Genomic DNA, 23,882 nt, shown 5'->3' with positions numbered 1-23,882 from the left:
CAAAGATCATTCTGAAAAGCCACAATATCAATTGTCTTAAAAAAAAAGAACAATGACTTCCCTCAGTGTCAGATAGAGACACAAAGAAGCATGACTACTTGGGATTCTAGTAAACTTAAGGAAGCAAGCACAAAGTTGCAAGGCATTCATCAAGGGAAGTATGAAATAATAATATTCAACATTTAAATAGGATTTACAGTTTGCATTACATTTTCAATCACAAAGGGTGTAACTTCTAATCACATTTTCTAGCTGAATTAACAGTTTTCAGATGTGCAATCTTGTCAGAGAGATCTGATAAAAGGGAGTAACAGTGTGAAACTAGACATGCATTAGAACAGAAAAGGCATTATACTAACTAAAATAAATTGATGAAGACAGGCTTTTGGAGGTAATCGGTGAAATCAACAGTATATGGCACTTGCCTTTATAGGAAAGTGAACATGAAAAGAAACCTGCATGCAGTTATTTTTGTTTTGTGGTGTTTTCTGTTTGGTTTGGTAATAAAAGTTACATGTGTAAAGGTTGCAAATGAAGTGTGGACAAGCAGTAGTAGTTTTAGGGAGCTTTCAGCACTAAGTGGTGTGACTAGGGCTGTATCAAGACTCTCCTGGATCCAATCCTGACAACCTGGCAGCTTCATGCTCTTCACCAAGTTTTGCTAAATTTGCAAGGATGCTGAGAACCAGGCCTCAAGAGGAATGAAAGCTTGAAGAGAAGGGCCAGAGTTGTCACCAGTTTCTCAAATCCGCCACATGTAAAACTGTAATATTGATGAAAAGAAAATTCTACTTAGCCGAGGAGTCTACTGGCAATCTGAATTCAAAAAGTGACTCTTGAAAGTTTCCAAACTCTAATTTGATTCTTGACGAGCTCTCTGCTGATTAAGATTTGGACATTATGAATCCAGCTTACCTTGGATTCTTGTTGTTCAAGCTTAGTGCAATCTCGTTGACAGCATGTGGGTGAGACATGACCATGTTGAAACCATACTGAAATGGGTATGGAAAAAAACAAAGCATTAGGAGTTATTTGAGAGGACTGTCAATGTTGATTAAAAAGCAAAAACCTGAAGTTTCTACCTAATGTAATTTTATATCATCATAAGTACACTTATGTCTCTAGCACAGTGTCTGCACATATTTCTCTATGAAAAATTTCAGGAATGATGCTATTATCAAGGTACTATATTCCCATTCTCAATGAATAAACTATATGTGTCTCTATCAAAATGATGAAAAGGCTACAGGCCAGTGATCTCAATCCTGCTGTTTGGCAAAATCACCTGGTAAAGTCAACAAAACACCAGCTCCCTGGGATTCACTCCAGGTCAATTTATTCTGAATCTCAAGGATGGGGCCCTGGCATGTGAATTTCTTTGAGATGATTTCACTATGCAGCAGGGTTGACAACCACCATCTCTAATTCCTTTTCTATCAGCAATGGCTCTTAGGACCCAAAGCCTAGGAAAACCTGCTTTGCTCTGAGGCATGTAAACTCGTCCTTCTATAAAATGAACAAAAATCAGTAAAAGGATCAAGAATCATTCTCAATTCTGCCAAGGTGAGGAATTATTCCTTTTTTCCTGCAAACTCTCAGCTCATGACCTTATTTCCAATTACACCCAGAAAATATAAGCAATTAGTAAAAAAACTTCCAAAAGCTCCCACCACCACATCAATACACCCACACAGATCTGTGGCTTCCCTCCTTACTTCTTCCTAAAGATGAACTCTCCACACTCCCATCTAAGCCCCTTCCCCCACTTGAGCTCTTGATTCCAATCCCTCTCACTACTCAAGAACATTATCAGTCATGTCCGACTCTTTGTGACCCCATGGACTGCAGCCCACCAGGCTCCTCTGTCCATGGAATTCTCCAGGCAAGAATACTGGAGTGGGTTGTCATGCCCTGCTCCAGGGGATTGTCCCGACCCAGGGATCAAACCCAGGTCTCCTTCACTGCAAGTGGATTCTTTACCATCTGAGCCACCAGGGAAGACCAAAGAACATCATATGCGCCAGCAATTCTCCCATTCCCCCATCATTATTTTTCTCTCTGACTCATTCCATTAGCATAAAAAACATGATGCAAATTCTTTTATCTTAAACAACAAAAGTAGAATCTCTCTGGACCCTACAGCCTGTGTCCCGCCACTGTCTCATTTTTCTGCTATTCTTTTACAGCAAAATTCTAAATCATTCATGGTCTCCAATTCCTCTCCTCCTATTCTTTCTCAACACCATGTCCATCAGGCATGGCATCCCCACCACTCCAACGAAACTGTATCAAGATGATCCAAGACCTGCACTTTGCTAGAGCCCATGCCAGTTATCTTCATCTTACATGAGTCAGCAGCAGCACTGGGCACAGCTGAGTCCCTTTCCTGGACTCGGCTCCTACTTCTCAGCTGCTTCCCAGTCAGTCTAGCTAGTATTCCCTCATTTCTCTGACTTTAAACAAGGTGCCCAAAGTTATTTGAGAACCAGCTTATTCCTTCTCTGTCTATCCCTGCAGATCTCTTTCACTCCCCTGTCTTTATAGGCCATCTACTGACTCTCAAACTTGTAGTTCCAGCCCAGACCTCCAGACCCTAAACTCCCGACTGGCATTTCTGACCACCTATTTAAGATCTCTATTTAGATGTCGATGGACATCTCACAGTTAACATCTCTCCAACTGGAATACTAATAAGGTCTCCCAAATCTGCTCATCCTGCAGCTTTCCACGTCTTAGTAGATGGCAACTCCATCTCAGAGGTGCCCAGGACAAACCGCTGAGAGCTGTCCTTGACTCCTCACCAGACCCCCACTGCTACTGTCCTTACCACCAAAACAAAATCAGAATCTGGTCACCTCTCATCACCTCTGCTGCTATTACCTTGGTTCATACCACCATCAACATTCACCTAAATTAATGCAACAGCCTTCTAAAAGGTCTACCTCCTTTTGTCTTTGCCCCCTGGAGTCAATCCTAACAAAGAAGCTGGATGGATCATGCTAAATTCCAGTGACAGATCAAGTCACACTTTTCCTCAGAATCCTTCAATAGCATTCCAGTCAGCATGAAGCTAATGTCCTTTCAATGACTTAAAGCCCTACATAATCAGGACACCTCTGCAACTTCAGATTTCACCTTCTACTCCTCTCCACTGACTCATTCTGATCCAGCCAAACTGACCTGAGCACACCAGACCTATTCCTGCCTCAGGAACTTTTGCACTTGCCCTTCTCTCCGACTATAATTTTCTTTCTTAAACATTCCTTACCTTGTTCCCTTATTCTAGTTTTTACATAAATGTTACCTTCTCCATGACACTTTTCTGGCTTTTCTGGCTAGCCTATTTAAAAATGAACTCACATTTTTGGCATTTATTCTTATTTCTTGATTATTTTTGCTACAGGACTTAGTGATAGTTTTCTGGAGCCAGTTTTCCTCAGTTCAAATCCGAGTTCACCACTTATAGGCATACTTAATTCTCTGTGTTTCAGTTTCCTCATCAGTAAAACAGGAGAGTAATATTACCAATCTCACAGGACTCTTGAGGCTTAAATTAAGTAATAGGCTTTAAAGGACTAGACTGTAGGAAGCACTGTGTAAGTGTCAGTTTTTATTTCATCACTATTATTATCCGGAGTGTTATATAGTTCACCAATTGTCTATCACTGTCTCCCCTCAATAGAAAGTAAGTTCCCTGGGGTATTTATTTTTTTGCTGCTGTGATCCCTATGCCTAGAATAGGGTCTATCGGGCAATGCTCAAAAAAATTGACTGAAAGAATAAATGCATGTTTCCCTTCTTAAATTTAATCTGCCAAGTTTATGTTGGGTTTGAACTCTAATACTGACCTATGTATTTACCATCAGTTCCTATTTGGATCCATCTCTAGAATCTGTGTCAGGGGAGATAAAATCCTGTTTTCTTATTTGAACCATGTCTAAATTCTTTGACTTTATAACTATACTTTTGACCCTTCAGCTCACCGTAGATACTGCAGGCTCTAATTCCCACTCTGTCGTTAGGATTAATCCCACATACTGTAATTAGTAACTCCCAGTGATTCTCAGAGTGAAGATAATCTGTATCAGTCATCTAAGGAGGACTCTGCTCTTCTACCAAGCATCCTCAAATGCGTCTCATGAAGATTAGGAACCACAGGGCCCAACACACAGTAATCATAATTCCTTGCCTATCATCGCATAACTCTGTGGAACAATGACCTACCCAGTGTGTGAGATTATTCATCCCCAGGTTCCTAAAACTGTTCCAGTATTGCCCCAAACCAGTGGCTTACTCTGTTTCTAATACTCACAAACACTTACCAAGTAATCTAGACAAGCTTACCACTGGAGGAGGAAAATGTCTTCCCTTTAAATACATTATAAATCACAAAAGCTAACTAAAAGGGAAATAAATTATGAGCAGTAGAAGGAACCAGAACTTTCTTCTCTAAAAAATTTCATTAAATCCTGATATTTACTTCAAATAGAAATACAAAGATACCAAAGAGAACAAGATTAAGTCTGATGATTTCAGATATTTTTTTTAAGGATTATAAACAGAAACATACCTGATAATTCATGATGGCACGTAAACACATGATACAGACATGCACGTCATCTTTCTTACTCACTAATCTTGAATTTTTCAGGGTTCTTCTGCTTGGCAAAGTGTTGTATCTACAAATAAAAAGGGAAACTTCTATAAAACTAAGGATTACTTTCCTAGCATGGGCAGGTGCACTTTAAAAATGAACACTGTTCTCTATTTGTGCCTACACCTAAATGAGGATTGCAGGTCAAACCACCACTAATGAAGCACCCCATCACCATAAAACTGTTTCCACAAACTGTGAGGCCTAGACAATTCTGTGCAGTTGTTATCATCTTGTCAGGCCATATACCCGTGGACAGTGATGCTCAACTCCACTCACAGCATATAACAAATCAGACTGTACATGAGACTCATCAACAAGCCAGGCTCTAATTTGCAGACCAAGCTAGATTTGTAGACATGACATGCACACAGATTACATATGTGAACAAGGGAAGGGGTAAAACTCAGCTTATACAGAGATCTCCTATCATCTGACCCAATTTTAACTGTACCTTCCCATCACTGCTTTCAAGAGTCCCTGTTTCAGAGTTTAAGCCTAGGCAAGGTCATACAGCTGTCATATCAGCCTGTAATACTGAATTTTAATATGCAAAACCTAAACAGTATACACATGCCTCCACACCCTCACCCAAACTCTGGTCTAGCAGCTAAAACTGAGACAGTAATGTGGTGACATTGCAAACGGTTAGGATGTGACAACATCAGGGTTGATTCTGGAGACTCTACATTACTAGGCCTTACTTCTCCCTTCTGCAGATTTATCAGAGTATACAAGGCATAAAGAGTGACAGTGTAAGATGGGGAAAGTAGAAAGATGACAATTATAAGGGATTCATTATGAGCCTTAAATGACAGCTTCAGAGGAAAAACAGGCAAGTTTTCTCGGCAACTCCTGAAATGAACGCAAGTTTCAAAAGCCGTCAACTACTTTCCGAGAGTCAATGACAGAAATGCTCCACAAAAGAAGCTATAGACCTTCCTTCTCCTTGAATAAAGCTAGTTGAAAAATTTTAAGGAAGCTATCATTAATATTAACTGCTTTCAGAAGTCTCACAGGTGCGGACTAAGAGTTGAAAACTGAATTGACAGGTTTGTCTCCAATGGTTCAGCTGAACAAAATTTTGACATTTTCTATTCAAAAACTATCAAACAGGAAAAAAAGACGATTCTTTCACATAAGCCTACTAATGAGCCAAAGAAATTTTTGAAAAGCACCCCAGTAAGTCACTTGCCTCAACATACCTGACTGTGCAAAATCTGCTTTGCTCATGCTACTTTTAAAGAATGCTTTTTCTAAGACTGTCTGCTTTCCTCACCCTGGAAAACAACATTTCAGCAATTGAAGGTAGCCTAATTCAGTTTTGAATGCAAAAACAAAGTTCAGGAAACACATTCAGAATTCGCTGTTAGTAAGCCTAATTTCAACTTCTAAAACACAATTTTAAAAGGTGTCTCACTCTGTCATAACTCCAGCCCAAGCATGATGGCTGACACACCTGACTGAGGTCTCACAGAATCTGGGGCTGCTTCAAACAACCACATGACTAGTATGACCCAAGAATCTGTAGTCTTCTTAGTCTATATCCAAAGTTCTCTCCCTTCCTCTGCCCTTCTGAATTTATTTTAACCCCAGGTTTGTATTTCTTTAGTGGAATCACTTGTCTGTTTTATAACAGTTGATTAGAGAGATAGTTATTTCTAACAAAACAGTGGCTACTAGTGTAAAACAAAGAAATCTTAAGTTTTAAAAAAGAAAAGGTGTTATGAAGGGACTCAATCATCCTTTGCTAAATTATGTTTAAGTGCAGCAGTGACTGCAGAAGATAGATTGACCAAAGCCAACTATTCTTTAAGGAACACGGGACAGGTCATTCACACAGGCATATACTTCCGCATCACTTCCAAAGAAAGTTTAATGATTTCTGCAAGCAGACCAAACTTATACATTTCATGGTACTTCCTAAGAGGCATAAAGTAACATAGCAGATTCCTCCCTTTTATTTATTAATCCATAACATCAGCTATACCGTAATAAGACTTTCTAAGAAGGAGTCATTGTCCTTACTAACATTATTTGCAGAAACCAGTAAACATTGATTATAATATCCTACCCACTAAACATTAACACAAAAGACTTGTATTGCTGTAGTACGTGGTTAATCTCAAATACATTTTCTGAATCAACATTTGAAATGTATTTAATATGAAAAAGCATATGGGTACTTATGAATATTCAAGGAGTTTAGAAAGCATACAAAGATGTCAATAAGTAAAATTGATTAATGTTAAAATAAGTAAAAATTTATTAATGTTATTCTGTGCTTAAAAAAGTTGAACTTTTTTTCTAAGGTGAATGACAGTTAATATAAAATTAATTTTTCTCTGATTTTTGATTTATATAAAAACAGAATTAAAGGCAACATTTGAACTTGTGTTAAAACACCACCATAACCAGTAACAATAACCAACCATAGTATTGACAGTTTAAGGAGATCTGTGATATTATTTACATCAACCTTTCCTGATACAGATGAGAAAAATGATGCCCCAAGATGTTACATCTACAGAGCAATTAGACATAAGTGATGAGACTAGACCCCCAAGTCTCCTCCCTGGAATTCAGGGCAATGACTTTCTACAGGTTGAGAAGCAACCTGACTCTTTCATCAAGTGATCACATTAAAAAGCTACTGCCTACAACCATACGTGCTAATGAATTCCCTGTCAAAGTTTCCAATTCTGTCATCCCAAAAGAGTTTTCTGTCCTGGCTCTTAGAAGATATCTTTCCCCCACACCTTTAATAATTATCCCACTATACAGAATTAAGGCTTAGGTGGCTAAGAAGAGCAGTATCTGAGTATTATCAGAACAGAGTGGCTGATCCACTCTGTAAGCAAAGTTTTCTTTTTAAATCTTTATCCTCAATCACTTACCAGGCAAAGAAGGATTTTTTTTTTAACTTAGTAATAAATTTTTCTCTGTATTTTGGAATTCTCATTCAAAAAAAATTTCCCCCAATTAAGTAAATGCACACCTGATAAACGTCACAACTCTTTACCTCAGCAGAAATGAAGTATTTGCAAACAACCGAGAATCACTTTAAGTCCCCAAGGCTAGATTCTAGGGACTGTGTCACGGGTCAGCATGTATATTAACCTACTCTTCAGCATGCATATTTTGTGGAACTTGACCATTTATGCCATGAGATATTTGGTTTATTTGCTTTAATTATCACCTGAGTAACTGTCCACCTTTTACCTTTTTGAACATGTTTTAAATCCAGCTCCAATGAACAATATCAACATTCTCCAAAGAACACATCCGCATGGAGCTGGTTTTAATAGATCCCCAAGTTGACTCTAAAACACCAAAAGAATTAGGACTAACAATTTACTACATTTCAACTTTCCACAAGCACTCCCAGATGGAATGAACAGTCTTAAAGAACTGGCCTCTGGTGCTCTATCAACCACAGGAAAGCAAACCAAACCTTGTGTTTAAGGCCCAAAATTGGTTTTCCCAAGCAACTACTGTTATGCTAAACTCCATTAAATGCTAAGAGAAAATGAAAGATCAAGATGTAGATTCAGCCACCATTTAGTTTAGGAAGCAAGAGATTTTATGGATAGCCCCTGTGTTAAGATGTTCTCTGTACACACCTCAGCCCACCCCTTCCACTGCATGCACATTCTAACGTGTAAAATGACCTCAATAGGCATACACACACCTGCACATCACAGTACGCTGAGGTGATAACAGGCACACCTCAAACGAGAACACTTCCTCGCAAATCATGATACTGAAAACCCTCATACAACCTTTTCTCAATCAAGTCATATTTGACCAAGTTAATACAGTCCAAAACATGGTAACTATCTTTAGGCATATGAATGTTGTTTGAATGAGGCTCTAATTCAAGAAGTATAAAAGGAAAGGACAAACTGTGGGATAAGTAACAGAAGGTGACATACAATGAACATAATTGAACATGAAATGTTACTAATGCAGATTTGTTTTTTAAATTTATTCCTAATGGTGGATAATTACTCTACAGTGTTGGGTTGGTTTCTGCCATGCAATAGTGTGAATCAGCTATATATACACAGACATCCCCCTCCCTCCCACCTCCCCATCCCACCCCTCGAAGCCATCACGGAGCACTGAACTGAACTCCCTGTTATACAGCAGCCTCCCACTAGTTACCTATTTTACTCAGGGGAGTGTGTATATGTCAATGTTACTCTCAATTTGTCCTCTCCTCTCCTCCCCCCATTATGTACACAAGTCCACTCCCCACGTCTGTGTCTCTACTCCTGCCCTGCAAACAGGTTCATCAGAAACAGTTGTATAGATTCCATATGTATGTGTCTGACATAGATTTAAGACACACCATCTCACAAATCTGAGTAACAGAATCACAAGACACTTCCATTCATCGCTATCTATATTTAAAATTTTCTACAATGGATGTACAGTATTTTCCAAATAAAGAAAAAGTTGCACCAAAAAAAAAAACCTCTCGCAGATGGTCTAGGTTTACATTCATCTGAAGACAGAAAGCCAATTATATCATAAGATGATAACACTTTCCCCACTTTAATCATCCCATGGAAGAATGTTTCCCAAAGGCCTCTTAAGTAGAGAGCTGGTCCGTAAACAGACAGCCAAGCTGAGGGTTTCTGTGAAGAGGCTAAATTCTACCGCAACACATGCAGCAAAAGACCCAAGTATCATCAGAACAACTAAGCTTTGCAAATCCTATTCCCTGGTGCCACACACACCCACCTGGATGCCAATAAAAACAGAATGCCATGATTAAGTTTCCAGAGAAAACTGATGAGGGTGATTGATTAGAGTCACACACCTCTATCAAGCGCATGAGTCACACGGATTCACTTAGGTAGAGCTGGAACATCACAGCAAGAATCCATCATCAATTAAAAATGCAAGCAACTCACATGAAATTAGTCATCACAGTGAAACACTGTATGTACAAGGTGCTCCTGTACAGTCAGGTTAACACAAGTAAGTATGAGGCAATGTATTATCTTTAAAAGGGTAGATAAGGGCACATCCGGTTCTATGCCACAGCGCTTGAGGCTAAGCTATCTTCATCTTTCACAAACACTGATCATCCCACTTTGGCTATTTGAATAAACTTTCCACAAAGACCTAAGTTTTACAAGGATGACATCACTGCCTCAGTAGAAGATATGGGTGCTTCTGTGGAAAACTAATATCCTTGGCATGTGCTCTGTTACAGAATTACATATAGCAAAACAAGTACTATAATATTTTCTTCCTGGAGTTATTATGAAACATATAAAACAGGGCCACGTTAGAGACTGCCCCAATGCATTGTGATATATGAAAAAGGCCCCAGTGGGAGGCAGTTCTAGCTTCCCTATGGTCTCCAATGGATAACTGAGGCAGAGAAGCTCAAGTTTTGCCCCATGTAATATCATGAATGACCCTAGATTTTTTCAACAGTAAATGGTGCATGTTCCCTTAACTGAGATTTGAAATTAGCTTCCTCACTCAGTTCAGTTCAGTTCAGTCACTCAGTCGTGTCCGACTCTTTGCGACCCCATGAATCACAGCACGCCAGGCCTCCCTGCCCATCACCAACTCCCGGAGTTTACCCAAACTCATGTCCATTGAGTTGGTGATGCCATCCAGCCATCTTATCCTCTGTCGTCCCCTTCTCCTCCTGCCCCCAATCCCTCCCAGCATCAGGGTCTTTTCCAGTGAGTCAACTCTTCAAGTGAGGTGGCCAAAGTATTGGGGTTACAGCTTCAGCATCAGTCCTTCCAATGAACACTCAGGACTGATCTCCTTGTAGTACAAGGGACTCTCAAGAGTCTTCTCCAGCACCACAGTTCAAAAGCATCAATTCTTCGGAGATCAGCTTTCTTCACAGTCCAACTCTCACATCCATACATGACCACTGGAAAAACCATAGCCTTGACTAGACGGACCTTGTTTAGCAAAGTAATGTCTCTGCTTTTTAAAATGCTATCTAGGTTGGTCATAACTTTCCTTCCAAGGAATAAGCGTCTTTTAATTTCATGACTGGCTCCTCACTAGTAGCTCCCAAACCGCAAGGCACATCCAGCTTAATGGAGGAGGAGGAAGAGAAAGCAGGAGGAGGAAAGCTGGCAGCTCCATTCTGCCCCTCCTCCACTGCCTACAAGGCTGGTGGTTTACACTCTGACTATAGGAACTAATGGTTTATGAGGCTACTGTGGATCTAGAGGAGGAAGAAGGGGATACAGCACAAGTTAAAATGTCACAAAGCTAGCTACTCTTACCGAGATTCAGTTGTTTTTCCTAAATTGATGTTTCCCAGATTGCTACAAGACTTTACTCTCTAGAGTTCTGAAAACTTGACTCTGGCTTATTTTGCTGGTTTTCTCATTGCTTTCATGGGTCCGGTACTTCACCATTTTCACCTGACAACTCATAACATTTAGAGAATCCTGAGAACCTATTCATTCTAAATACATGTAACAATTCCTTCAAGTTCAAAGGAACAGTCAAACAAGATTCTGCAAGAATTACATTTCTCTGGTGACTTGGAGCTGGTTCTCTAAGACGTCAGGGTCAGAGAACTATCGAATGGAAAAACCAGGGCATTCCGTATGTATAGACGGGCTGTGACCCAATGCCTGGACCATGAGGTTAGGGGACTAAATGCCTTCCTGACTACCCTTCCTCCTCTAGACAGGCAAGCAAGAGTTTTGAGATTCTAGGTCTGTGAACACAAAAGAGGGTTTTCCCAGAGGCAGAAAATAACCCCGAGTCCAACTTTTGGAGCTCCTGTCCTTTGTAGAAAAGATAATGGAGAAGGGATATTTAGGGCTGTTTTTTGAGGTCTCAAGAGTTTTCAGGAAATCCTGCTTTTTGAGAGGTCATTTTGACAGGAACACCACCAAATTTCTCCAGCACTCTTCTCCATCAGCTGTGAGAACTGCCTGCTCTCTTGCCAAGCACTGAATGAAAACTAAACATTACCCTCACATTCAAAGATAGTAAGACACTATCTTGGAAGAACCGCCAGTAGTATTCACCAAGTTCTATGTGTGTGGAGAGAAACACGTGCCCAAACTGACTTAAGATCAAAACCAAAGAAAAATGACTCTAACGGACTGTATTAATTTATGCACCAGTGTTTTATAAGTTACATGAAATAATAAATGTGGAAGTTACAGTCAATGCTAGTAGGAATAAAATGCATGAAAAATTTAGGCAACTGTCTCAAACAAATATCTTTTAAGAAACCTATACAATGTGCCCTGTTTAGTACTATAGTGACAGCTGTGCCGCCTACTTCACACGTGGCAATCCATCTGCGCAGGAGCTGGTAGAGAACACCTCGACTCGCACAGCGCTGGCAGCAGGTGCTATGCAGAAGAAGCTGTCTCTGCTTTGAAAGGCTGTTAGAATGACTGATTAGCGAGAGCCAACCAGTTGATTTCTAATAAATGACAGGGCAACTCAAACCTAGATTTCTGAGTCCAGAAAGCAAAAATAATGTCGAGGTCAGCAGACAAAACCTGGGGAAGTAGCTCTCTTGGATCTACTTGACCACAGAGTAGATACACAGGAATTTCTCTTACCGGGTATGTATTCAAGCCTGAACTGTATACAGTGTTCACTAGAGTTCTGGTTATAACCATGTCTTGCTGTCCTTAAACCACAACTCACTGTAAGAGAGTCTAAAAAAAAAAAAAAGCTACAGTAATTCTGAACGAGTTTCTCAGGTTTAAGAATGTAACAGATAAGTAAGACTACATCAATCTAAAAAGCACAGTAAAAGAAAGAGTGAAAAGGTAACCTATGGAATGGGAGAAAATAATTTACAAATCAAATTTGTAATAAGGAGTTAATATCCAGAATATACAAGAAACCCCCACAAATCAATAGCAAAAACAAAAATTATCCAATTAAAGAATGGGCAAAAGGAACTTGAAAAGACATTTCTCCAAATACATACAAATGGCTAACAGGTACATTACAATGCTCACTAATTAACAGGAAAATGCAAATCAAAACCACAATGAGAAAGCACCTCATACTGACTTTCAGGGTGGGCATTATCAAAAAAAGACAAGAAAAACAAGTGTTAACAAGAATAAATTAGAGCCCATGTACACTGTGGGTGGGAACGAAAGTTGCACAAGCATTATGGAAAACAGTGTGGAGGTTTCTCAAACAAAAACACAACTTCTCCATGTAATGCTCCAGCGATCCCACTTCTGGATGTTTATCTAAAAGAACTGAAATCAAGATCTTAAAGAGGTTTCTGCACTCACCTATTCCTTGAAGCACTATTCACAGAAACCAAGATATAGAAACAACCTAAATGCCCATCAACAGATAAGTGGATAAATATGGATAAAATACGGTTTTAAAAAATAATAATGATGTGGTGTGACAGAAGTGTTACCTGATGTTATGGTAGTAATCACTGCAATGTATAAACATACAAAATCAACACATTGTATAAGTTACACAATGTTACACAACAATTATTTCTCAATAAAAAATTCACTTATATATTCACATAGACACACAAGATCAAAGTCCTGAAAAACAGAGAAAGCGTTGTGAATTCCCTGGCAGTCCAGTGGTGAGGACTCGGTGCATTCACTGCCGTGGCGAGAGTTCAGTCCCTGGTTGGGAAACTAAGAGAGGTTAAGGTGGGTGGGATGAACTGGAAGACTGGGACTGACATATACACTAATAAGCATAAAATAGATAACTCATGAAAACCTACTGTAGAGCACAGGGAACTCTGCTCAGTGCTCTGTGGGAACCTAAACGGGAAAGAAAGCCAAAAAAAGGGGAGATATATGTAAACATACAGCTGATTCACTTTGCTGCACAGCAGAACCTAACACAACATTGTAAAGCAACTATACTCCAATTTAAAAAAAAAGAAAGAAAGGGTAAGGAATGGTTCCAAGTAAAAGGATGTTACACAGACACAACTAAGCACAATAAATGATCCCGGTGTTGGACTCTGGACAGAGTTTGAAAAAATGTTATGAAATAGACTGGAATAACTAAACAGGCTGAACTAAAATGTGCCAGTATGTAAAAGTTCTGATCTTAAGAATTACACCAGGGTTATATAAGAGCATGTCTTTGTTCTCAGGGTATCTACACAAAAATAAGTAGGTATAAAAGGGCATGATTCTGTACCTTGTTCTCAAATGGTTAAAAAGTGTGCACACTTACAAAGCAAATGTGCAAATGGTAGGGTAAACTTAGGGACAAAATGTTAAAACAGTTGCTGAATCTGTGAAGAGCGTTAAGGAGGAATCACTGTACTATTGCCTTTTTTCTGTTTTCAGTGATATCAAAATTAAAAGTCATAGAAATAAAAAGAAGAGAATTATGGTAGATACATACACTGGAATATTACTCAGCCTTCAATTAAAGGAAATCTTGCAATATGTCATAACATGGATGAACCTTGAGGACATTCAGTTCAGTTCAGTTCAGTCGCTCAGTCATGTCCGACTCTCCGCGACCCCATGAATCACAGCACTCCAGGCCTCCCTGTCCATCACCAACTCCCGGAGTTCACTCAAACTCATGTCCATCGAGTCGGTAATGCCATCCAGCCATCTCATTCTCGGTCGTCCCCATCTCCTCCCACCCCCAACCTTTCCCAGCATCAGAGACTTTTCCAGTGAGTCAACTCGTCGCATGAGGTGGCCAAAGTATTGCAGTTTCAGCTTTAGCATCAGTCCTTCCAATGAACACCCAGGATCGATCTCCCTTAGAATGGACTGGTTGGATATCCTTGCAGTCCAAGGGACTCTCAAGAGTCTTCTCCAACACCACAGTTCAAAAGCATCAATTCTTCGGCGATCAGCTTTCTTCACAGTCCAACTCTCACATCCATACATGACCACAGGAAAAACCATAGCCTTGACTAGACGCACCTTGGTTGGCAAAGTAATGTCTCTGCTTTTTAATATATTATCAACGTTGGCCATAACTTTCCTTCCAAGGAGTAAGTGTCTTTTAATTTCATGGCTGCAATCAGCATCCGCAGTGATTTTGGAGCCCAAAAAAATAAAGTCTGACACTGTTTCCACTGTTTTTCCATCTATTTCCCATGAAGTGATGGGACCAGATGCCATGATCTTTGTTTTCTGAATGTTGAGCTTCAAGCCAACCTTTTCACTCTCCTCTTTCACTTTCATCAAGAGGCTTTTGAGTTCCTCTTCACTTTCTGCCATAAGGGTATTACACTATGTGAAAAGAGCCAGTCACAGAAGGACAAATGCTGTATGATTCTGTTTATACAAGATACCTGAAATAGTCAAACTCACTGAAGTGGGAGCAGAATGGCGGCTGCCAGGGCCTTAAGAGAGGGCAGAATGGGGAATTGCTAATAACAAGTATACAGTTTCAGTTATGCAAGGAAAGTGAGTTCTAAAGATCTGCTGAATAATATCTTGCCTACAGTCAATGACACTGTACCATACACTTAAACATTGTTGAGAAGGTAGATCTCGTGGTAAGGGTTCTTAACACCATAAATAAATAAAAAATTAAAGCAGTATTCTTTAAAAAATAACAATGGGTGATAGCATAAGAATTAATTATAAGTAATGTGTCTATGATAATTCTAGGTGTACAGGAGAAGACCCACTACTGATCAGAAGCTACATGTGATCAAATCCTGGATTTCTTTCAAGATCTACATCTGCAAAGCACCAAAATCAAATGAAAACTGCTATTTAACCAGTGGTGCCTTGAAGAAAAAAAAAAGTCTGATCACATATCTATTGTCTTAAAATATACTTATTTCTAGACATATTCCTACATATGAGTTTTGTACATGTCTGCCTCTCCCTTTGAGCTCCTATTATCCAAGAATATGACATTACTTCAGAACCTTAAATGGAATGTTCCCTGAACTGACCTAACCAGGCCTTCCCAGAGTCCATCAAGAAGGTTTTTGAAAATATTCTGTGAAGTCTCCATGCCAACATTTGTGAGGTTTGTAATATTTAGGTCCTATTGGCAACAGAAAAAGACAAGGTATATTTTATTCTTCTTACAAAAGTATCTTCAAGTAACTGAACTACTCAGATATTAAACTAAATAAATAAACCTATAAATAAAGACTAGCAATCAGAACTCCCTTGGAAGCTAATGTTAGTATTCAGCCCAATCTGAATGCAATGCCATCCGAGTATATCACATCATTTGGCATAACTGTACTAGTCTTTTATGGTTCCAAGGTCTGGACTAATAGAACTTTACCAAGATTTGGGGTTTTAGGTTTCCTCTCCCTGACTATTCAGACATGACATCACCTGGGCATATTTTTTCTATCAATTAAACTCATAAAATATTAATACTTGATGCTAAAAAAAAAATGAACCAAGTACTTTTCTGTCGCTAAAGCCAAAAGAAACAGAGCTGAAAGAGTAGAACCCAGACAGTTTGACGTGGGAGTGAAGCAGGTGGGGGAAACAGAGAGACAAAGACAGAAACAGAGATATGGGGGGTGGGGGGATGTTGGTTACACAAAACTCCTAATGAACCTTTTTTTCTAATCAGTTGTTGAAATGTTCTATTCACCTGATTCTATCAGAGGACCAGGTGATAGCTAGAAAAGAACCTGCAAGGTCTCACTGACACGCATTTTGAATGGAATACATGAATCAACAGGCTCTATCATGTGAATGAGGGGCTATTAGTTTGAATTTTCTGTTTTTCAATTACATTCCTTTTGTAAAAGGCATTTGCTATGGAGTGGCTAGTTAGGATATGACCCCATGGGAAAAGTGTCCAAGGAAACTAATGTTTGTGACTTTTCAATAGAAATATTACTATGTTCATCAATATTTGGCCCCTATTTTCATAAACCTTCAATAAATTATTGTTGATGTGCCAAAATGACAATTCTGCAGCCTGGTCTTCAACACAGTACATCAGTTCAGTTCAGTCACTCAGTCGTGTCCGACTCTGTGACCCCATGGACTTCAGCATGCCAGGCCTCCCTGTCCATCACCAACTCCCGGAGTTTACTCAAACTCATCTCCATTGAGTCGGTGATGCCATCCAACCATCTCATCCTCTGTCGTCCCCTTCTCCTCTCGCCTTCAATCTTTCCCAGCATCAGGGTCTTTTCCAATGAGTCAGCTCTTTGCATCACGTGGCCAAAATATGGGATTTTCAGCTTCAACATCAGTCCTTCCAATGAACATTCAGGACTAATCTCCTTTAGGATGGACTGTTGGATCTCCTGGCAGTCCAAGGGACTCTCAAGAGTCTTCTCCAACGCCACAGTACAAAAGCATCAATTCTTCGGCGCTCAGCTTTCTTTACAGTCCAACTCTCACATCCGTGTATGTACATAGCACAGTACAAAACCGGGCTCTAACAGTATATAACCTGGCTCTACATGACTTCCAGCCAGACTGATCTGTTCACTGTTTCCTGAATAAACCATGCAGTCTCACAGCTGACCACTGCTCCTATGGCTCTCCCTTCCTCCCCTGGCTGCTACCCTCTTCTCCCAACCTTCCTCATGTGTCACATGCAGACCAAGTTACAACTCTTCTCTAGGTTTGGTTGTTCACTCTATCTCTAAGGTTCCACATAATCAGTTCTGGTTATATACAAGTGATACTTAACATGTGTCAGTGGGAGCATGAACACACCCACATACTCTTCTCAATCAAATTGTATATAAAGACACTGACACAGTGGAAAGAAGTTAGAAGACTCAGATTATAAATTCTGGCTCTGTCACTTACTACCTACGGGTAACTTCTCTGAGCCTTCTTGTCTGTAAAATGGGGCTAATAATTCTCAAACACTTCCCTACAATTTTATGAAGATATACTGATGCAAGTATGAAAATCTCATTTATCAAGAATGAATATATTATGTACAAATATATTATTTCATGTGTCATTCTGTATCCTCAGCATTTAGCAATGCACCCTTCACATATTATGGATGCATTCAATCTTGCAGATGAAGGTACCAGAATGTAGCTGGAGGAATTTGCTAAGTCATCTTCAGTATTTTTTTCAATCTTATACAGTTAACATTTATTGACTACACACTACTGTGCCAGGTTCTTTACAGGAATTGTTAATCTCACAACCTATGAGGCAAGTCCTAGATCTGATCTGAGAATCTGTGAGACAGATCCCCAACAATGCATTGGTCAGGTAGGCTTGTTTTTCCATTTCCACACAGCCTCTTTCAGTCGATTTTCTATTGGATAAAAGACCCAATAAGGAAGTGGAACAAGGGAAGAAAACCTCACAGTGGAAAATGCCTGACATCTGCCAGTATGGTGCACCCAAAAGCTATAATTACAACTGTCACCATTTCTACTATCAAGGTCATTAAAATCAGTTTCGAGCTGAGAATCTGGAATGTACACTCTTAACCAAAGTACATTTTTCTCTTTTTACAACACCCAATAAAAAAGAAATGCAAAAATCTGAAACACAACAGCCTAACGCTTCGAACTTGCTTCTGCTTACAAATGTGCTGAAAAGGAAAAGTGACAATTTGTAGTTACAGATTATTTTTGGAAAGTCAAGGAATTTACAGTCTTTCTTCTATACATGGGTACTGCATTTTCTGCAACCTTAGATCTTCAGGTCAACTGTCTAGCAGGTTAAGGGGTATCTTCAACAGTTCCCCTTCCCCAGAAATAAAACTCAGGTATTGGCTATAACGATCATCCATTATTCTTTTTTCTTCTACTGTTTTGCAGCATTTTCTCTCCTTCTAAAGTACATGTTACTGAAAATTTTAACCAGCATCTGCCATCTCATCTGGTGAACAGACAAATCTCAAACCTTGAGAATAACTGTTTAAATATAGTTTTCAACTTTTCCCCTTCAAGTTGGCAGATAAGGTAAATTCTTCAAGATCCTTCCATAGGGAAAACTTAGAATAAATTAAGGGAAAGGAATACACGTAGAATAAAATATAGATTAAGACTCAGTCATGAAATACAGAAGATTTGAGTTGATTTTTTATAATTTGGGGGGAGAAGGAAGAGAATAATGATCATTTCAGAAATTACATTCTTAATTTACTGAAGTTGGAAAATGAACAAAACTGAGTTCAATTTCCTTGTTGAGAATCAAGATAAAAGTGTTTTAGCTTCTAACTATAAAACTCAAGTATATTTTTTATGTGATACTATGCAAGGAGATCCAACCAGTCCATTCTAAAGGAGATCAATCCTGGGTGTTCCTTGGAAGGACTGATGCTAAAGCTGAAACTGCAATACTTTCGCCACCTCATGCGACGAGTTCACTCACTGGAGAAGACTCTGATGCTAGGAGGGATTGGGGGTGGGAGGAGACGGGGACGACAGAGAATGAGATGGTTGGATGGCATCACTGACTTGATGGACATGAGTCTGAGTGAACTCCTGGAGTTGGTGATGGACAGGGAGGCCTGGCGTGCTGTGATTCATGGGGTCGCAAAGAGTCGGACACGACTGAGCGACTGAAAGAAGAAAGAATAATGGTTTAAGTTAAAACGTTAGGTGATCTTCTTCACCCAACAATAAAATTTCAAGGTAAAATGCTACTGCTGAAATAAAAACTCGTAAGAGCTTAAAAGAGCTCATTTCTTTTAAAATGTCACTTAATTTATAAGCAAACTGGTACTGAGTTGGCATTTTCATAGCTGTAGATAGGATCACTGTTATGAAGAGATCAGGAAAACTGCTATGAACAGAAGTAACTATTGCAAATGAAAGCCAATGACCCACATGAGCCCTTAGCCCATACACATGGAAGTTGGTCTATAGGAATGAGTTAGCTGCTTAGGAAATAAGGTCTTTGAGCTGGGCTTCAAGTGCCTCATCAACAAAGAGTTGGACTAAATGACATCTGAGATCCTTTCCAGATTCCAGCTTTTCCTACTAGTGGTTCAATTCCTCTTCTAATCAATCAGGCACAAATCTTCTGTTTTTTATCACTCTGATGGTCTCTGCTCTATATTCTAAGCTTTGGGTATCTCGCACGTAGGTCTAAGCACCAGCTGCCTCATCAGTCTTTTGCTCCAATCAATATCCAGGGCATTTAGCAGACCCTACACACCTTGTGTGATTCTCATTCCACTGCCTGCCAGATAAAAGCCAAATTCCAAAATTCCAAGAAAGAAAGGTTCCTTATTAAGTGGCCTCTCCCTATCTGATCCATAAGTATACAGTATATGTATTTTATGTCAGTTCTAAAATCATAAAAACAGAAACTTGAAGAATTCATTCATAATCTCCTTTTCAGTAAAAATAGCCACTATCTCCATTCAATAAACCTTCTTTTCAATGACTTCCCATTTGCAAATGTGTATGTGTGTCCTCAGTCATGTCTGACTGTTTGTGACCCCATGGACTGTAGCCCTCCAGGCTCCCTCTGTCCATGGAATTCTCCAAGCAAGAGTACTAGAGTGGTTTGCCATTTCCTATTGCAGGGGATCGTCCCAATCAAGGGTTTAAACCTGTGATTCCTGCATCTCCTGCATTGCAGGCGGATTTTTTACGACTGTGCCTGCTGGGAAGCCCTCATTTGAAAATAGGTGAAAATAAAACTGTATTCATAGAGAACTTTCTTGTTCCTGTCTTTCATTTAGGAAACCTCCTTCACGTTTCTATATGATGGTGATCTTCTAATCATTGTAAAGTACATAAAATCCAGCACATTAATCAGGTCTCCACTAGGGCATTTAACACCTCTGGGTGAAGTAGAAAAAGACACAGTTTCTGGGAAGGCTTAACAAGCCCTCTCCTGCACAGTACAATTTACATAACTCCATTTGGACACCCTGATATTAAAATAGTATATTTATTGAGGAAAAAAAATCATTCTGTGAATATATAGGCAGGATCATGTGACATGACAGCTGGGGTCTGGCCACCTCACTTCAGATCCCAGGCAAGTTGCTTAACTGCTAGAAGCCTTGTTTTCTCAGAGTGACAGTATTAACTAATAGCAGCAGGTATGTATCTCACAGAGGCCTTATAAGCAGTGAACAATCACAGAAGGCTCTTAGGACCAGTGTGTGCCTGGCACACAGTGGACACTCAACAAATACTATTTTTCTCCCCAATAAAAACCAATGCTACCAGTATCTTTGTGCTCATTTTTAAGCAATTTAAAAAAATTACTCCTATGAAAAACATTGCCAGGAAAGGATTAAAGATGTGTAAACAAGGATGTAAATGTGAACTCTTCATGTAAATCCACGAAGTATATGTAAGTGCTAAAAATAGTGATGATGACTTCACAAAATGCGAGTCCATTAAGATAATTATCTCAGGAAAAACAGTAAAATTTGTTCTAGGAAATCTTAGAAAGAAATGTAAGTAGAAGTTAAGATATATTAAAGAAAATACGGGATCATGATTTCCCTTAAGTGGGAAGGTCAGTAAGGGTGACCTGCAAGACTTTCCCAGCTTGGTATGTCTATGACTCAGTCACCATTAGACAGTCCTACCCCACTGCAAAGATCACAGAACCTCTGTCCCAGAGAGGCAGGATCTTCCCTCTATCCCAAACAGATCTGATCTCTGATGTAAGACTTTGCTCATCCCAAGTTTGTTCATTTTACCTGCAACAGCCTTTCCTCACCCTCACAAGCAACTCTGGCCATCATTCAAAGTCCCAGTTTAAATCTGATCTTCCCTCCAGATTCCTAATGCTTCATCACTTTATTTTAAACCTTGTAATATGATTTATTAATTATAGAAATAAAGTGATATTGCTCATTCGTGTCCGACTCTTTGCGACCCCATGGACTGTAGCCTACTAGGCTCCTCCATCCATCCATGGGATTTTCCAGGCGAGAGTACTAAAGTGGGTTGCCATTTCCTTCTCCAGGGGATCTTCACGACCCAGGGATTGAACCCGGGTCTCTTGCATTGTAGGCAGCTGCTCTTACCATCCAAGCCACCAGGAAAGTCAGCTGATTTAACTTTAGTGGCATTAACCATGACATTCTTAAAAATTACTTTCTCTTACATCTAAATTAATGCAATCTTTACCTTCAAAAATCTAGAGTGTCCATATATGCATACAAGGCATCATTTAATTTAGCTAGATCTATAACAGAAATCTATCTTAACTGAAGGCACACAAGACTCTAAGCTTATGAGACAGCACACTCGAGGTTTCCATTGCATCAATAAACATTTCTACAACTGGCTACCCTGACAAATTTATGATAGTACAGAATCTACAAGTTGATAAAACTCCAGGTGAATGTCATGTCATAAAATGCTTAACCATCTATTTTAAGTATTTTTAAAAGGCTAAATATGAAAAGGAGAGTGCACCATTAGAATTTTGTTTTGAAAGTAAAGCGTTTTTCCTTTTCTTCAATCAAGCCACATTTATTGTCTTTTTTTTTTATAAAGTGTTTTAAATTTCTTGAAATCTCATTTCTTCCTCCAAGTTTAACTAACCCTTTTGTCAAGTGATATAGGATAAGATTACTGAATCGACATTATTATCTGGGGATGGGGATGAGGGAACTAAAATCTGCATTTGGATACAGAATATATATTCTAATCAAACAAAGCTAAGAATAAATCATCTCTACAGAACGTGACTAAGTGTCTTTTTATCTGTCCAAAAAAAAAAAACAAACAAACAAACAAAAAAGAAAACCCTGCAATATTAGTTAAAATGCAGTATTGCTTGAAGGCTCAAACTCATAAAATGAAGAATCAAAGTTTAAAAGGCACTGGGCTTTATCCCAGTACAAGGTGATGGAATGAAGCCATGCAGTTATCACACTATAACATAGAGTGCAGGTACCACGCTCTGCTGTCACACGCTACAAGCTCTCTTGGGTGTCATTGTCATTGTCATCCATGACTTACAAGATGTTCCGGTTTGAAGCCTTGTCATCAATGTGTAAACTGAAGTTGCTCCAGAGCCAACAGGGGAGAAACAACTCTGGTGGCATTTGAACTGAAGATACTCAGGCAGAAAAACTAATCTGGTGGTGACATGAGGGATGAATGGAACTGGAGGAAGAGGAGACAGGAGGACGAGAAAGGGCAAGAGAGAGGAGGAGATGATGATCAGAAATAACGTGGAAGATGAAAAAGAAGACCAACAAAAATTAAGTCAAAAAGTGGAGGCAGCAGAAAAAAGAAAGGGGAGAGAGGAAGGAGAAGGAAGAGAGAGAAAAAAAAATATATATATATGTAAACAACCTTTGAAAATCGCTCAGTTGTGTCCAACTCTTTGCGACCTCATGGACTATACATAGTCCATGGAATTCTCCAGGCCAGAATACTGGGGTGGGTAGCCTTTCCCTTCTCCTAGGGATCTTCTCAACCCAGGGCTCAAACCCAGGGATCCTGCATTGCATGCAGATTCTTTACCAGCTGAGCCACAAGGGAAGACCAAGAATACTGGAGTGGGTAGCCTATCCCTTTCTCCAGTGGATCTTCCTGACCCAGGAATCCAACTGGGGTCTCCCCTGCATTGCAGGCGGATTCTTTACCAACTGAGCTATCAGGGAAGCCCAACAATCTTTGGGTATGTGAAAAGCAATATGTTCCATATGCCTGTACCTCTGGTTGCTGTTTTTACAAGTTAGAGCTATCAAATGACCAAATACAGAATTAGAATCCGTTAGAAGGAAATGGCAACCCACTCCAGTGTTCTTGCCTGGAGAATCCCAGGGACAGGGGAGCCTGGTGGGCTGCCGTCTATGGGGTCACACAGAGTTAGACACGACTGAAGCGACTTAGCAGCAGCAGCAGCAGACCTGGAATACACTGATATACATTGTTTAAAAACAAAAATCGAAGCTTCAAGTCAACAAGTGTCATGAAAGTTATTGCTATATTGGGTTTTTTTGTTTGTTTGTTTGTTTGAGAGCCCATGAAGGAGTCAAAGGAATTGCAGATGTTCCATTCCTGAGCCTGAAACTAAACACAAAAAAAGAACACAATGTTGGTTTCTTATTTGGTCAACACACCTGCCAACCAGAAATGTCATAATGGTTCCCAAGTTTCTCAAAACAGTATTTCCATCTCTATATACTTTGGGTCTTTTTTTTCCAATTTAAAATTAATTATATGAGGGCAGATTTAGAGGGAGAGGACATATGTATACCAATGGCTGATTTATGTTAATATATGGCAGAAACCAACATAATATCATAAAGCAATTATCCTGCAGTTAAAAATAAATAACTTCTTGTTAAGGTGGTAGCTGGCCAGTATATGATA

The 23,882-nt window shown here is 39.5% G+C and overlaps 1 protein-coding gene across 5 annotated transcripts in view; it reads right to left on the bottom strand.

Annotated features, from left to right (window-relative positions):
• FMNL2 (formin like 2) overlaps positions 1–23,882 on the bottom strand; it is a 339,988-nt gene that overhangs the window by 65,612 nt on the left and 250,494 nt on the right. For all 5 annotated transcript variants that reach the window (XM_055398865.2, XM_055398866.2, XM_055398864.2 and 2 more), the window contains exons 7-8: positions 4,571–4,679; positions 916–992 (exon numbers count right to left, since the gene is read on the bottom strand). In XM_055398865.2, coding sequence (XP_055254840.2) covers positions 916–992; positions 4,571–4,679 — 186 coding nt within the window. The remainder of the gene's footprint in view (positions 1–915; positions 993–4,570; positions 4,680–23,882) is intronic.

Source organism: Moschus berezovskii, chromosome 2, assembly GCF_049115385.1.
Source record: "Moschus berezovskii isolate FMDL1 chromosome 2, NW_MosBer_1.0, whole genome shotgun sequence".
Lineage (NCBI taxonomy): Eukaryota > Metazoa > Chordata > Mammalia > Artiodactyla > Moschidae > Moschus > Moschus berezovskii.
This window is presented reverse-complemented; position numbering and strand designations above follow the sequence as displayed.